At 33.6% G+C, this 16,827-nt stretch overlaps 1 protein-coding gene across 3 annotated transcripts in view; it reads right to left on the reverse strand.

Annotated features, from left to right (window-relative positions):
- Positions 1 to 16,827, reverse strand: part of LOC118200846 (AP-5 complex subunit zeta-1-like) — a 108,441-nt gene that overhangs the window by 63,495 nt on the left and 28,119 nt on the right. For all 3 annotated transcript variants that reach the window (XM_085817540.1, XM_085817529.1, XM_085817533.1), the window contains exon 9: positions 7,057 to 7,094. In XM_085817540.1, coding sequence (XP_085673666.1) covers positions 7,057 to 7,094 — 38 coding nt within the window. The remainder of the gene's footprint in view (positions 1 to 7,056; positions 7,095 to 16,827) is intronic.

The following is a 16,827-nucleotide window of genomic DNA, read 5'->3' on the forward strand; positions in this document are numbered from 1 at the left end:
GAAGGAAGTAGCTAACGAACTGCCTGAGAAAGATCCAGAAATGATCGATGAAATATCTAACAGAATTACAGAAAAAGAACGAAAACATGAAGAAACAAAAGACAGGAACGAAGATTTTGATTCTCACGTACCTGAAGTAGAGATAGAAGAAAGTGAAAATGTGACTCTCAAGTTCGTAGAAACTGATAATGTAGTTATGGAAACGCAGTCAGCAAGTGTTAAATCATCTTCTCGATGATGTACAGCTTAAGCAGTGTACTCCAGTATTGCAAGAAAATTCACTCACTTTGCAAACTATGTGTGCGTCTCATAGTGAAAATTATGCAGACAAAGACTTGATTCTAAACCAGGATACTTGCATTTGGAAAGTATCGGGCTCAGTTCATGGTTCTGATGCAAACATCGGAATTGGTTCCTAGGAAATGGATATAAATGGGCATGTACCAGCAGTTGAGAATACCAAGGTGAACTGTATACATGATGGGAATAAACTAGAGTGGTGTATGAGCTGATTTAGATTTTCCTGTGGATGAAAAGCCTGAAAGAACTGAATCTTCAGACTGTGATATGCATATCAGAAATACATCTGAGAACTGCAGTAGAAAAGTATTTGACTAACTTAATGAATGAATATAACTTAAAGAAAAGACTGAAATTCATTCTGAACTTTAATATAATTAAAAATTTTTATGTGTTTAATTTGTGTATAAAACTTGTACATATTCTAAATATTTGTTTCTTTAGTTATGTTACCTGTATGATTTAAAATGTTTCAATTGTATCGAATTTGGCTTCTGACTAAGGGTTGCACTGCCCGGGACGTGCAGTCCTTGGAAGGGGGCAGTGTTATGAAATGTACAGGTGTGGTAAGATAGCTTCCCCGCAAAGCAGGCTTAGGTTTCCATAAAATAGCAAGGGAAGGCAGGGTTGCCACATTTGACAAGAAATTGCCAATTTAGCGACAAAATTTGTGATATACCTTGGACGGTTGGAGAACCTTCTGGAACGAATTCTTACCAGTTTAGCCCAGAATGTTCTCAATCACAAGCCGAAAGCTATATAAACCCTGCTGGACTGCAGTGCGAGAGTGTGCCTCGTCGAGAAGGCGAGTAAGAGTGCCTCGTCTGGAGTGCGAGTTAGTTAGTATGAGTTGGTCATCTAGCGAGTTAGTCGTCTAGTGAGTCAATCCCTGCAGAGTCGGTCGAGTTGACAGCCGGGCAGCGCAAGTGGGTCGCCGAGTGCACCAAAAGAGTCTTGTAGTGTATCGTGATTAGTGCATCATCGAGAGAGCATGTTGAGCTCTGGGAACGACTGAACCGAAGATTCGGGAGCTGTGCTCTGTGTGTCGTCGAGTGCATCGCGAGTTGTAGCATGGAGAGTCTTGAGAGTATGTGGAGTTTCCAGAAAGACCAAGCAGACCAAGAGTTGGGTGCTGTACTCTAGTGCTTTGCCGTGAAGCTGTCTCCACTGCGATAGCTTAATAACCTTAAGGCTATGTCGCTGATCGTGTCAGCGTGTTTATAGTAGTTCACTGACGATTGTAAAAACGTGTTTTGGAGCTGTCCTGGCAATACTGGCCAATAAAGTGAGTTTTGATACTTCATCATTATTCACTCCAAATCCTCACGAACCTCGTACAAATGTGAAGGAAGAAAATAAAGTAACACTATTCTTTTAAATTTCTGCCAAAATGAATGCTGTAAGTTTGGTAGGATCTCCATCAACTTTCACGCCATAAGCCATGAAAATAGCTTATGACAAAATAGCCTAAATATAATTATAAACATCTTATTGCTAGTTTAGTTCTAAAAACGTTTTATGTGAATACTAAATTTTATATCATTTGACAAAATTCATATCCAGCTTTAATATCTAAAAATAAATAAAAATATTTTATACACATTTCATACATTTTTAAATAAAAACAAATACTGATATTCATATTTCAGGATCCTTATGGTACTTCGATATAGTTTTACTAAAAAATCATAAATTTTCCATAAATTATACAACAATCATAATTTAAAATACAGGCCATAGCATACGAAACTTTTGTAGGATATTATAACCTGCATATGACAATCATTACTACAAGACCCTACTTCACAAATGACTGCGAAACATTTTTTAATAATCCAGCATATGTAAATTTGCTGGCTTATGTGTATAACATCAGATTTGAACATAGATATTTTTCATATGGCATTTGCACGCAAATGTACAAGATCACACATAAAATGAATAAACAATTTCTCATAAATAAGAAAAAGATTTCTAACCTTCAAATAAAATTATCTCTTTCAGAATAATCGTCATCTAAGCAATTTTTTCAAAGCTGAAAGGTCATCAAAATGCTGCTTATATGCACTGGAACTAACCAACAGCAAAATATTCATTAAACATTTGATTTAATATTTGAGATGTTTTCAAATCTTTGTCCTTTCATGGCCATCTTAAGCTTCAGAAAAAGAAGGAAAAAAAAAAAAAAAAGTTGGTGAAAGTTGGGAGAATAATGTGGATGATTTATCTCTCCAACTGAATGCTTAGGAAGATATTGTTGCACAGACAATGCTGTACTCTGTGTGTACAGCATTGTCTTGCATCAGGTATAATAAACCATTACTCAGAATCAAAAAGTTAATTTCTAACTCATCTTATCCTCTTTCTTAATCAGAAAAACACCTCCATCTAAAAATACTGATTAATTGATTGATTTTCAGGAATTCATAGTCCAGTGAATTTTCTCTACAATTTTTTCATTTTGAAGTTGAAGTTGAAGGGTACCCTACCTTTAGTTCATCTTCAATGCTTTGAGCACACATTTAAAGCGGTTGTACCATTTATACTTTTGTGCTCAATAATGACGCATCACCATATACTGTTTGAATCATCTCTAACGTTTCAGTAGCAGATTTTTCAAGTTTGTAACAAAATTTAATGTTATAGCTCTATTTCGAAGCATTTTATTTCTTTTCTTTTCTTTCTTTCTTTCTTTCTTTCTTTTTTTTTTTTTTGTACAATATCTTCTCAGTAAATGAAAACGACTCCAGCAGTTTGAAATGCAGATGACAAAATAATCAGTTTTAATAAGAATTTAAATGCCACTCTTTCGAAACACACATCATTCACCTTTCTTATTTCATCATGTATTCTTTTAATTTGTCTGGTTACTCTATGGGTGCAGCTTATAACTGCTGATTTAGACACTTGTCATGGCACTCTTTTACAGCATCTGCATTTTAGATACTAAAAAATTTTAAACCTGTTCACAGGACATAATTCACAGGCCTTTGATTCATGCTGTTCTGTTATGAGCTATTTTGCCATGGGCTATTTTTTGTGGCTATTTGGACATGGTACCCTTTCATGCTCAATGGAATAATGCATAAGTATCAAAATTTATTTATTACTTTATCCTATAATAACTTCTACTAATTTTTTCAAATGATTCTTTGTTACTTTTAAACTGATTTTTTAGATTTAATTTTCTTGTAGCACAATTTGATTGCATTTACTCATTTGTTTCTAATTTTAACTTTGTTCCATTTTGTAACTTTTCAAGAATATTACTGAAAATTTTTTTTAAAGTCTGCCCTACTAATGTAAGACTGGACTACTGATATATGACATATCGAGGCCCACCTACAAGAACTTGCGGAAGATCAGTATGTAACCCTTCCAGAGCTTGCTAAGGAGTTAGACGTTAGTGTCATGTCTATCAGTCACTCTATGCATAGCATAAACGTGACATACAAGTTCAATCGCTGGATGACATACAAGTTCAATCGGTGGGTCCTTATCTGCTTGAGTCAGCTCATGACTCAAGCAGATAAGGACAGATGTGTTCAGGCCTGTATAAATCTGCTCAAATATCAATGCAAGGACAAAACTCTGGACCGCATTGTCACTTGTGATGAAAAGTAGATTTACTTCCAACAACACAGGCCGAAAAAGGGGTGGGTCTGTGCCAAGTGAGCCTGTCGGCAGCCTCACAAAGCACAATTTGAGTAACAAAAGGATCATGCTTTGTATTTGGCAGGATTGCTGTGATATCGTTCACAAAGAGTATCTAGGAAAAGGTAAAACCTTCGAAAGTAAGATGTACAGCATGATGCTAGTCCATGTTGATGCTGCTATCAAGAAAAAACATTGAGCTGAGTTCCAGCATAAAAAGGTAACATTCCATCAAGATAATACAAGGTCACATGTGTCTGCATCCACTGGTTGGGCTCTGTACAGACTCAAATGGGATCTTCTGCTACACCCATCCTATTAGCCCTGGCATCGCTCCTTTGGACTTCTACTGTTTATCACACCTCCAACTACATCTTGTTTGGTGCTATCTTCCATTCTGCACAGGATTTCCAAAATGCGGTTCGTCAGTTTTTGGACTTGCAGCCACCAAGTTTCTGGGCTGAAGGCATTGAAAAATTACCAAAACATTAACAGAAAATCATAGCTTTGGATGATTACTACCCGCACTAAAGGTACTGCTTTCATGTTTTTTTTTTTTTTTTTTTTTTTTTTACACCCCCTAACTTTATTAAGTATGTTTCTTGGTGGAAAACTTCCATTACAACCAAATATTTATACTTAGCACAACAGAATAAAATCAAAAAATTATATTCAAAGACCAGATTTCTGCATCTTTATTTGGTAAGAAGAATTTGCATATTATTCTCTAAACATTTTCTTTTTTATATTATAGAGAGTATAAAATACTCAGTATAGTATTTTATACAGTATAGTATAGCATATTTAAAAATAGCATACTTAAAAAAAATCAAGACCATAAAGAAATAAACAAAACATAAAGAAATATAAAAATCTGACATTCTTCCACGGGTATGCAAACTCTGTCATATCAAAATGTCAGAGCTAAAAATGAACATCAAGTTAGTTGATATGATATTGCACAACTCTAATTTCTTATAAATAAAACAGAGAAAAGGAGAGAATACATTTATATGTAAAATACAGACATAGATGACCACTTAATGCTCTGAAACATTAAGTTTTAACATTTAATAATTATTAAGCACATCAGAATTATCACAATATTTGAAGTGAACCCCTAATAAGTGTGCATCATATGATTTTAAAGTGTCTCAGCAACTTGCAGACTGTTTAATTTTGATACAACTTCTGGAACATGTGCAAATAATTTAGAATAAATTAAAATAAGTTTTTTGAAAACTATTATAAATATTTTTACTTCTTGTCATACATTTTTGCTTTCTTGTACAAAGTAAACGAAGTATTGTAATCATGAAAAATTTCGGGTATCATAGTTCAACAGAAATGTCCATTTTGACCATTCCCAAATCCATTTGGATAATTTTTTGAGTAACACCCATATCTACAGACAGATTAAAAGATTTTTTCCAAAATTAATTGTAAAATGGTTTTTTTCGTGACGTATGTACATATGTATCTCCCGCATAACTCAAAAAATATTAGTCATACAACTGCTGTAACATCTAGTTGTGCACCTCCCTTTTTTTATTGCAAATCAGCAATAGCAAAAGCATATATTTATACAGTCAAAAGTCGTTAATTCGGACACCCATAATCCAGAATGATCTATAATACGGACCTCAAAGCTAAAAACATTCTGCGCATGCGCCGCGATGACACATGCGCGTAAGACCTTTTACTTCTGCGCATATGTATGTGCGCAAGTGCAGAATACGTTTTTGCATGCACGTTTTATGTATAACGGACGGTATAAGCTAAAATTATCTAATTATCTATTTCAGTTAATGTTGATGATTGCGTTGTTCTTTAATTTTCGAATTTGATCCGGCTTATTATTTTTTGCAGACTGTAAGAGCAATACTATAAAAGTAAACTTGAACTTTCGATTATGTCAAAAAGAATTTCCGATTCTGGAGCTCCCAAAGGATCGTACAAAATGAAAGTATGTTTCGATGTCCATCAAACAAAAAGTGGAATTGCTGCAAAAAATGGATAAAGACATGAAGAATGTGACAGAGAGGTTAGTGAAAACGAAAAAATTTCTATTGACAAGTTAGTCGGTATTCTCGGCACAGCAATTAACAGGACTTGAACAGCGGAACTTCGTAACTGAACAAGAAATTATGTCTGTTTATAGAATTAAAGAGAAAGTATTATCACATAAAACGAAGCAACTTAAACAACTTACATTTAAAGAAATGTTTAATAAAGTAAACAAATAAATATTAAGCTTTTTTTTTTTTTTTTTTTTTTTGTAAATTTTGATACCCTTTAGATCATAATTGTTCTTTATTTCATAAATTACGGTTTCATATTTTTAATTTTAGAATTTCTGCATGCCATCTTACGAGATTTAAACTGATGATCTATAATCCGGAAAAATCGATAATCCGGAATCGCCGAAGTCCCGACGAGTCCGGATTAACGACTTTTGACTGTATACTCATACCCCTTACCTGGCATTAAAAATCCTTACCTGGCCTTTATTTACGCAACCGGCGGTGTTAGTCACGTACTTCCAAGAAGCATTTTAAATGACAAAAATATTCCTGTTCTGGCGATGTCAAATTAAAAATAATAATAATAATAAATTTTCAAAATTTGTGCTTTATTATGTCATTTTCAACTTATTACTTGAGAAATCAGTTAATTAAGTTAAAATAATTCGAAGAAATTAGTTTAAATGAAAGACAGCAAAAAAAGTGCTTAATTTAATAGATCATACAAGGAAGTCATAAGGTGTCCACATCAGATTTTTTATTTGGATGCACTAACCAGTTTGATTTAACCTTTTCTTAAGGGCTGAGATGTCCCATGCATTCATTACATTAAATAAGAAACAAAGGAATTTAGTTTATTATGGAGGCTTCACTTTGTTAATGAAATTTAGAACAGGAAATGGTAGACCCTGTCAATTGGTTTTTTTAGCTCCTTCTTGAATGAATAGTTGACTAAATGGATCCAATACATTAAAAACTAATCTCTATAGCCCATGTGAAAAGGTTAAAACAGCCTAAAATTTTTCATGAGTTATTATTTATATTTATTTAAAGTGATAAAAAATTATTTAATTCTTACAGCCTTCTGGAATTCCGCAGCACTCACAGACTGAACTCCTATCAAAACAGGGAAAAAAATATTAATTACTAACATGTTTGATTTATAGATTCCTGCAGTTATATTTTATCATTTTCATTATCATTTCTATGCATCAGAGAAAGTACCTTTTGCATGACAAAATGAGTTTATTTTCTTAAAATCTATTTCAGATATATGCAGGATATAATTCAAATTCAAAATTTCATTTGTTTTAACATATGCAGAAAGTTTTCATTGATGCAAAGTATGTTTTATTGCTATATAAACAGATTCTGCATCATTATTACCTTATTATCATTATTTGCTTACGTAAAATATACTTTTTTTGGTGTTAGAACATAAAAGATGAAAAAAATTATTATTACTGGTAAAGGATACAAAGTGTACAAAAAAGTAAATGCCATTTACTTTTAGATTTAATTTTTTATCACAATTTTTACATAAAATCTGTACATTGAAATAAATTGTTTTATTAATATTTTTGTGAATAAACGCAAATGGAATTCTTGAAGGAAAGAGATTTCGCTACATCATTTGCAAAAATTTCCCAATTTAACAATCCGCAAGGGTCTCCCAATTTAAATTTGGAATAGCAAATGCAAAGAGCCTATTTACAAATATTCATAATATATGAGGTACAGAATTATTTTAAAGAACCTTTTTAATCAAATCCCTTTTTTCTTAGAAATGAACATGCACGGTTTTCCATTTCTAGGGAAAAGTGCCAAATTTACTTCAACTGCAAGAACAGTCAGATGACTTACTGTCCCATTCTGTCTTCTACAGGTATCACAACTCAAGGTGAGGAAGAACTCAAGAACTAATTACTAACATGTCAATTTCACAGTTACAAAAAACTCAGAAGTATAATGTAATACAATTTCTGCTACTTGCGATAAATTTATAATGCAAGTTCAGATTAAATCGTACATGAAATACATATTAACATGCACCTAAAAATTTTTCTTGGCTGTACCCTAAGCATTTGTGGAGCAAATGAGGCTGGTAGAAACTAAAGCCAATAAATAAATTGAACCAACTGGGAAGTATAACAGATTAACAGTCACACAAGTTTGCAAAAGCTCTCTCTTTGAACTCAAATATGCACTTATTTATGCTTTAACTAATATGAATTCTGATGGAACTTATTGAAGTGAAAATTCTAGGTGAATTAACAGAAAAAACTTATTAAATAGGATATAGCATATGCCTGTTTCTTCAGACTTATGAAAATAGATTAAAAGTTTTGAATGCATAACAAGTGAACAGCTACCAAAATGATATAACAAACAAGTGAAGAAGTAATTATCTTTAATTCATTTAGAGGAAAGTGTTGAGCATTTTTAGTAAACAACCTTCTTCCTAATCCATGTAAAACCTAAAATAAAACTAACGTACAGAAAATCACAAAAGCTTTGTTAGTTTATTCAAAAGTGAACTGGTTGTCATATTAACTACATGGTGGAGCATTTAATGCTACTCATTTTCAAAGTACAGAGGGTGTTAACACAGTTTTAGAATAACTTCCACAAATATTAAAAAACAAAAAGTTTTGGAATAAAACTGCGTGGCAATAGTTTATTATTTAAAATGAGAAATATCATCTGTTCCTATTAAATTTATTCTTTCAAAATGTCAGATGTGAACAAGCTGTGGATTGAAGAATAAGTTTTCGCACTTCTGAAGAGAAATATTCCTATTCCATAATTCAAAGATGCGAAATGCATGGTATTAATATTTCTAAGAGCAAACGAAATAAGTAACATTATTAACAGGAAAGGAAAAACATCAGTCATTACTTCTACCTGGAAAGAACACACAAAACAAATACTCGAAAAAGATACATACTATTTCTAATACTTCTGAAATTAAATCATTGGTAAAAGAAAAAAATCTGCTGCTTTAGAAATCCTTTCCAAAGTCTTTTACATCTCTAGCAAAAATAAATAAAATAATAAACCATTGTTGTGTAGAAAATTTAACGTAATTAATTTAATCACAGTAATCAAAATTTTAATGTGTCGATACTCTAAATTTTAAGCTACACAACATGTTTTGATTTTATTAATTTATTGGTTTATTATTGGTATATTTTGATCAATTTAGTTTATCTCAATTTATACAAATTTTTTATCTAGTGTCATTCATTTTTGCTTGTATTCGTGATTTGCTCACACAATGGATCTTGGTAAATTTTCACATAATAAACTAGAATTTTCATGACTTAAGTTAAACCCTTAGAATTTAATATCAATAGATGCAGAAAAATTAGTACTTTAATTTGAGACTACTTTCATAATCCTAGCTTTAATCAATTTTAAGTTATAGCCTTTTAATTAACAAAACTTCCTAAGTTTTTCCTCTAACAAGAAAAGGGGGAAGAAGAGTTACAAAAGTTCACTTTCAACGAAAAAATGTACGTTCTTTGGACTTGAAAAGCCACTTCCTGTCAGGCTTGCCATTCTGGGTCTCTGCACCTGCTCAGACTGGCCTTGGTTTTGGCATGAACTTGCCGTGATAATTAAGTTCTGGTTTAGTTCAACTCTCGGAAAAAAGTTTTGCATTGCTTAAGATGGGAGTTTTCAACAACTGTTTTTTTTCACCTTTTCAGGTGTGGGTTTAGCCAAGGTGGCTGTTCCGTCATACCTAAAAGTTTTCGCAGGAGTAAGGCCTTCTTCTTGCCCCTGACTCATTGCGTCAGTTACGCTTTGGAAGAGCTGCTTTGCTTGACCTCTGTTTGCCGGAGGCTTACTATATGGATGCCAGCCGTTTGCTGAGTTTTCGTGGCTTAGGTCTGAAAACTTTATGGTGTTTTCCAATGGCAGTAATTTTCTCCAAATAAATGCTTCAGAGCTTTGTAAACTTAAGTATGCATCCACTCATCATCATCGGCCAATCTATAATCCACTATGTCTCCACAATTAATTCACTGAACCGGAAGGTTTTTGGGATCAATATGTTTTTTCAACCTTAAACTACTTTATCAGACATCGAGGCTCTTCTTCACCTAGCTATGTTATGTCGCTTCTAACATTTCACCCATCCATGATCTCCAAGAAAAGATACCAGCTGTTTTCGCAATCTGTTCTTACGAGGGCTTCATCATTCACCGAATTTTGGCTGCTCTTGTTATCCAGTGATCCAGAAGTGAATGTCTGGTATTCCAGTTATTTCTAAGCTGTGTCCTGAGAGATGTCTCCAGCCTTTGATTATTACTACTTAAAGAAAAAGAACTTTTACTGCTAATGACATTAGTTATTGACCTTCCGAAGACCGGTTAAACTGTTCATATATTTCAACTTAACTAGAATTCCCGTGCGCTATGGCTGATGAGGGAGCTCCTGCCAATGGACAAATCGTGGAAGATAAGTCTTTTTTCCCTTAAATTCAATTTTCAATTTAATTTGATTAGCTAAGTACTTGGTTGAGGAAAAAATAGTTATCTTTGCTTTAATTTTTTTTTTTTTTTTTTTTTTTTTTTTGTGTGTGTGTGTGTACAGGTGGAGTACTAACTTAGAACCTATTGGTAAATAAATGGGCATTCTTAAATATATTGTTAAAGTTAATTGATTTTTTTTGTAAATATAATTAAATTTTGTTAAGATTAATCGTTTAGTGTTTCTGATGACTTGATAAAACTTTACCTAATTCTGTTGGCAAGAATTTGTTAATGAAAATTCTAATTTTGTTTACTCCTAGAAATTTGTTAAAGTTGTTTTTACTTTTGGTTAAGTAATTTTATATGTGCAATATTGTTGAACTTACATTTGTTATACCATAACATTATCAAACAATCTTGTTAAAACAAAATTTTATGCAATTACGAATAGAGTATAATAGATATGAAAACGTATACTGAATAGAAATAGTGCAATATCAAAGTTTAAAAATTATCCTATGTTGGTTATTTTTTTATTTTTATTTTTATTTTATTTATTTATTTATTTTTTTTAAAACCGGGTAAATCTTATTATTATTTTTTTTTTATCTATATTTTTTATCACCTTGAAAATCTTCAGTTTACCTAATGCTTTTCTAAATAAAATGACAATTTTCTGGAAGATTTAATTGTATGATTTTATTTTATCTTTCTCCATGCATTCACCAGTCTACAAATTAGGGGTTAATCCGTTAAACATCAAACACAATGCAATGTTTTTATCTGAATAGGAGTAGGTTAGCCAGTTAGGAAAATTTAAATTTTGTGTTTCTGTGTCTTTCCTAAAAAGGAACATAACACCATGTATTACAACTTAAGGCTAAAAAAAAAAAAAAAAAAAAAAAAAAAAAAAAAAAAAAAAAAAAAAAAAATGTTCACCAGGTTTGCCAAGGCAAGTGGCTAAACGCAGACCAATTTGCAGAATCCTGTATGAACGAACACTATTTAGCAGGAGATGAATGGGAATACATTGTGACCCTTAATGAAGCATGTGTTAACCAAAATGACAGCACAAAAAAAAAAAAAAAAAAAAAAAAAAAAAAAAATAATAATAATAATAATAATAATAATAATAATAATAAATAAAATAAATAAATAAATAAAAAAAAACTCTATTTATTAGTGAAGAGAAAAAATTAAAATGAACACCACATGACTCCCTTGTATGGCCTATTAAATCATATACATTTTTTCTGCACTTCATTTAAATATATTTCCTCGATTTACTCTAACTTATTACCAACAAGTTGAAAATGACATTAAAAAGTGTAAATTTTGAAATTAAAAAAATTCAGTCAACTTTTGTCGTATGGGAATCAAACTTTTTACAATTTTATATTTTCATTACAAGTATAAAACTTTAATAAATATAAGTATACAAAAACCAGAAAAGTTAGCTAAAGTTAGCTTTTGCTATTTATTTAAATTTAATTTTCTTTAAAATTTGACATTGCCAAAATATGAATATTTTCATCATTTAAAACATTTCTGTAATTAGACTTATACAACTACAACAAACAATTGCAAAAAAACAAGAACAGAATAAAGACTTCTAAGCTGGGTAAAGGGTTGGTTTTCTCATTTATATATACTATATGTTGTTATGAATTTTGTACACAGATGATTTTAGCGTAATTATATGTGAAATTATTTTATTTTTCTGTTTAATGCAATATCAAAAATCTTTAGAGACTAGCTATGACGGAAAAATACAAGGGCAAGTCTATTTAACATTGAATAAATGGCTTCTCGCCAATTTGATGAGAAATCGCCAAACTTGGCAACCTTTTGATCTGGTCCCTGTATCATCATCACTATATCAGTTGTAACCATAATTCGACCCTCGTATTGCCTTCCAGGAATTACAAGAAGCAGAAAGTAGTAAAAATACCTCAGTGGCACAGTGGAAACTATATAAGAGCGGAGAGAGCATCTGCTTGTTCTCACTAGTTATTGTTAGCTGTTATCTCAGCATGGGTTCCGAGAACTATCCCCAGTTTAACTTTGCTCTTTAGCTGCACTTTGCACTGCATTTTGTTTATCAATCTTAGTAGTTGGAGGTGTAACTACTGATTGCAGTCTGTGACAATGTGAAGATTTATAGGAGAATTTTTGTGGAAAGTTCCAGAAATCTAAATTGTTTCTTTTGATAAAATAAATTTGCTACTCTTCTATTATTGGGGCCAGATTCAGAAATGTATGTTTATATACATGAATGGATGGATGGATAGATGTCTTTATGTATACATATGTATATTTGTGTATACATACATATACACATGCATACTGTTACAGATTTGTTATTTAAATAGCTTATGTTAGTTGAATAGTAAATTAAAAATTAAATGGTTTTATTTCCCGTGCAGTGCAGCGCGTGATGAATATTAAAAGAAAGCTAAGCCGGAAAATTGAAAATACAAGAGCACGTGCATGTAACATTTAATAAATATCTCTTTTTGATTTCGAGAAAGTACTAGAAAATTCTCGCACGCGATTTTAAAATCTTATAAAAGGGGGAAAACCTCTCAGTTCATAGAAGTTACTTAGTTTGTTGTTGTTTAGAACGCTGCTTTTGTTGACTGTAGCAAATTCACGGATTAGCTTTCTCTAGCTGTTTTGAATTAAGTTCTTTGGAACGTTTGAGTAGCTAGAAGATGACTACTGTGAGATATTGTAAAACTGAAAAAATATCTGAGGGAATTTAACCATTTTGTGATAATAATAAATTTTTTTGTTCATTTTTCATCGGACTTGTGCATTCATTTCGTAACGAACCCGTATGCACGCAACAATTTTTGGTGTCAGGAGTGGGGTTTGAATGACAATAAACAAGAGTGATGGAAGAGCAATTAAGGTAGTTGATATCAGCCTTTGCCTCGTTTAAAGAAGAAATGAAAGAAGAGATGAAATCTAATCAGGAAAAGATTGAAGCGAGACAGGAAGAGATGAAATTGGGCCAAGAATCCGTTAAGGAAGAAATGAAATTCGTTAAAGGCGAGATGCAAGCAATTCAAGAAAAGATTCAAGAAAGTCAATACGAAATGAAAAGAAAAATTGCCTGCATAATAGAAACCAAATTCGATGCTATGGAAGGCAGAATAGATGTGGTTGAAAATAAAGTTGGACAAATTGAAGAAAACGTTTCTTCCGTAAAAGTTCAAATTGAAGAAAGAGTTTCTTCGCTGAAAGAAGAAATAGAAGAAAGAGTTTCTTCTGTAAAAGAACATATAGAAGAGTGAGTTTCTGCCATCGAGCAACAAACTGATGACAGGTTTCGGCCGTTGCGAAAGAAGTCGATACTTTAAAGAAATCCGTAGCAACAGCAGGGAGCAATTCGGATGGTTTTAAATTTTTACCAATGCTTGCTCATCCCTCTCTGAAGCTATCGACATATGATGGGAAGACCTCCTGGCAGGTGTATAAGACACAATTTTCTATCGTGGCGGATGCGAACGGATGGGATTCCCAAACTAAGGCCTGTCATCTCGCTGCTTCTCTGAGAGCAGACGCAGCGGATATCTTGCATACGCTTCCCGAAAACCAAAGACTTGACTTTGAAGCTCTATCCGGCGCATTGCAGCTGCGCTTTGGCGAGAAATGTTTAAAAGACTACAGCAGGCTTCAATTAAAATCCCGGCAACAGAAGCCCACCCAATTACTCCAGGAACTCACCACGGATGTTGAAAGGCTGTCCCACCTCGCCTTTACGGAGTGCCCGAGAGAAACGATGGAAATCCTGTCGCTACAATATTTCATCGATGGCATCCGGGACCCTGAAATACAGAAAGCACTGCAAATGGCGGATGTTAAAGATTTGAAAAGCGCTTTAGTGTACGCCATGAAATTCGAGGCAGCCCAGCAAGCCACTCGTTGAGATCGCCGCCCAGCCAGAGCTGCTCAAGTCTAGGAACAAGGGAATCAAGTCACCGCTTGTCTAGATGATTTAACTACACAACTGAATGCCTTGAGATGGAATATTGGTGAGAAGAAACCGACCGTTAAGTGCTGGAACTGCAGTGCTGAAGGACACATACGACGAAACTGCAGAACACCCCAGAGCACAGAAAATAAGAGAGGCGTGTTAAACAGACAAATAAATGCCATGGGACGGAAAAGGATTGACAACAAACTAAAGTGCTGGAACTGTGGAGCTGAAGGCCACGTACGAAAGAATTGCAGAACACCCCAGAGTACGGAAATTAAGACTATTTCCCAGCAACGACGCAGGAAACAAATTAATGGCCATATCGAGGAACGGATGTTGCCAGAGAATAAAAACCTTGTTTTAAAGTGCTCAAGATTTCTACAGTGAGTGGCAACAGTAACGGACTGTTCATCAATGGGTACATCGATGGAGTTCCTTGCAGTATGATCATTGACACAGGAGCTAATGTTACCCTTATTAGGAAAGATTTAGCTGAACAGTTTAAAGATAAACTTATTTGGACGCCATCCTGTGTTACCCTTCAGACTGCGTCTGGTGACAAGATCGAGATAGCTGGGAAGTTAAACGTGAACATCATGTTTGGAAGTGCCGCCTACCATCACACGGCATATGTGGCGGATATTACAGATCCATGCATACTTGGATTGGACTTCTTAAGGAAATACAATTTTTCCTTAGACTTCAAAAACAATAAGCTGTTCTCAGCATCTGAAGACATGACGATCTATCTTCAAAAGGAATCATCGCCTGAAAACACCGACGTCTCATGTGAAAGACCCTATTCAGAAAGCTGCCGAAATCCTACTAGGGACGGAGAGAAACACCAGACTACTGGGTATTCACCATCACAGATGCTCTCTGGTCGAGACCTTCGTCTGCCTTGTGACCATCTGTTTGATTGCCATACGGATGCGCCTTCATCGCCTGAGGAACATATCCAAGATGTCCAAGCACGTTTTGAAGTGATGCACCGTTCCGCACGAAAGCGAGTGAACTTGGCGACGGAGAAAGTGAAGACCAGATACAACATGAGAGCTACTGGACATAGATTCAACAAAGGAGACAAGGTGCGGTTGTGGAATCCGACTCGACGGAAGGGACTCTGTCCGAAATTACAGTCACCTTGGGATGGTCTGTACACAATCCTGAACAGACTGAATGACGTCGTGGTTCGGATCCGTAAGTCTTCGAAATCTACACCTAAAGTCGTTCATTACGACAGGTTAGCTCATTACTATGGCCATAGTACGTAATGTAAATAATTGTAAATAGTGCAAGACCATACTCCTTTTTGTTTCTAAATGTGTATTTAGTATTTTATTTGTATTTTGTATTTGATTTGTATTTGATAGCATTTGATTTGTTTTATTTATTGCATTTATGCCACAGTTGTAAGTTTGGCTTCCCATCCAGGGATTGTACTGACCGGGACGTGCAGTCCTTAGGAAGGGGGCAGTGTTACGGATTTGGCATTTAAATAGCTTATGTTAGTTGAATTGTAAATTAAATGGTTTTGTTTCCCACGCAGTGCAGCGCATGACGAATATTAAAAGAAAGCTAAGCCGGAAAATTGAAAATACAAGAGCGTGTGCATTAACATTTAATAAATATATCTTTTTGATTTCGAGAAAGTACTAGAAAATTCTTCATCGGACTAGTGCATTCATTTCGTAACGAACCCGTACGCACGCAGCAATACATTTGTACATTTCCTGAATCTGGTCCCGATAACAGGAGCGTACCATAAATTTTATCAACCTATGATTGGGCCTGTATGCATTCAATCTATTACAAAACCGTATGCACATAGAGATTTTTTGTGTCAGAAGTAGAATTGAATGCCAGTGAGAAAAGAGCGAGAGGTGATACAAAGATAGCTTGTGGTTACCTTTCCTGCATACCAAATTGAGTAACAAATGAAAGACAGGGTTTTTGCTGCTGTCACCAAAGAAGTTGCCACCTTAAAGAAATGCATAGCGGCAGCAGGAAGCAATTCTGATGGTTTTAAAATTTTTTTCCACAGGGTTCATAGCCACATTTTAGTTAAAAAAATAAGCACCTATAAGCACTTTTCAAGCACATTTTAAGAAAAAAAATAAGCACCTGCCTAATTACATCATACATAACTGCATAACCTTAAAAATTAGACTTGTAATTTAAAATATGAGAAATGAAGTACTTATTAAGAGAGAATAAGGGACCTCAACCATGGAAAATAATTACTTTTTTTTTTTTTTGTTTTTAATTTTAAATAATAGTTCAATTTACAGAGCTAGTTTACAATGAGAGAAAAAAAAACTATGAAGAACTAAACTATATTACAAGATTTAATGATGAAATTTCAGTTCAAAATAGAGAAAATAAA

This window comes from Stegodyphus dumicola, chromosome 1 (assembly GCF_044657685.1).
Source record: "Stegodyphus dumicola isolate Sdum_Otavi_A_Nest chromosome 1, ASM4465768v1".
NCBI lineage: Eukaryota > Metazoa > Arthropoda > Arachnida > Araneae > Eresidae > Stegodyphus > Stegodyphus dumicola.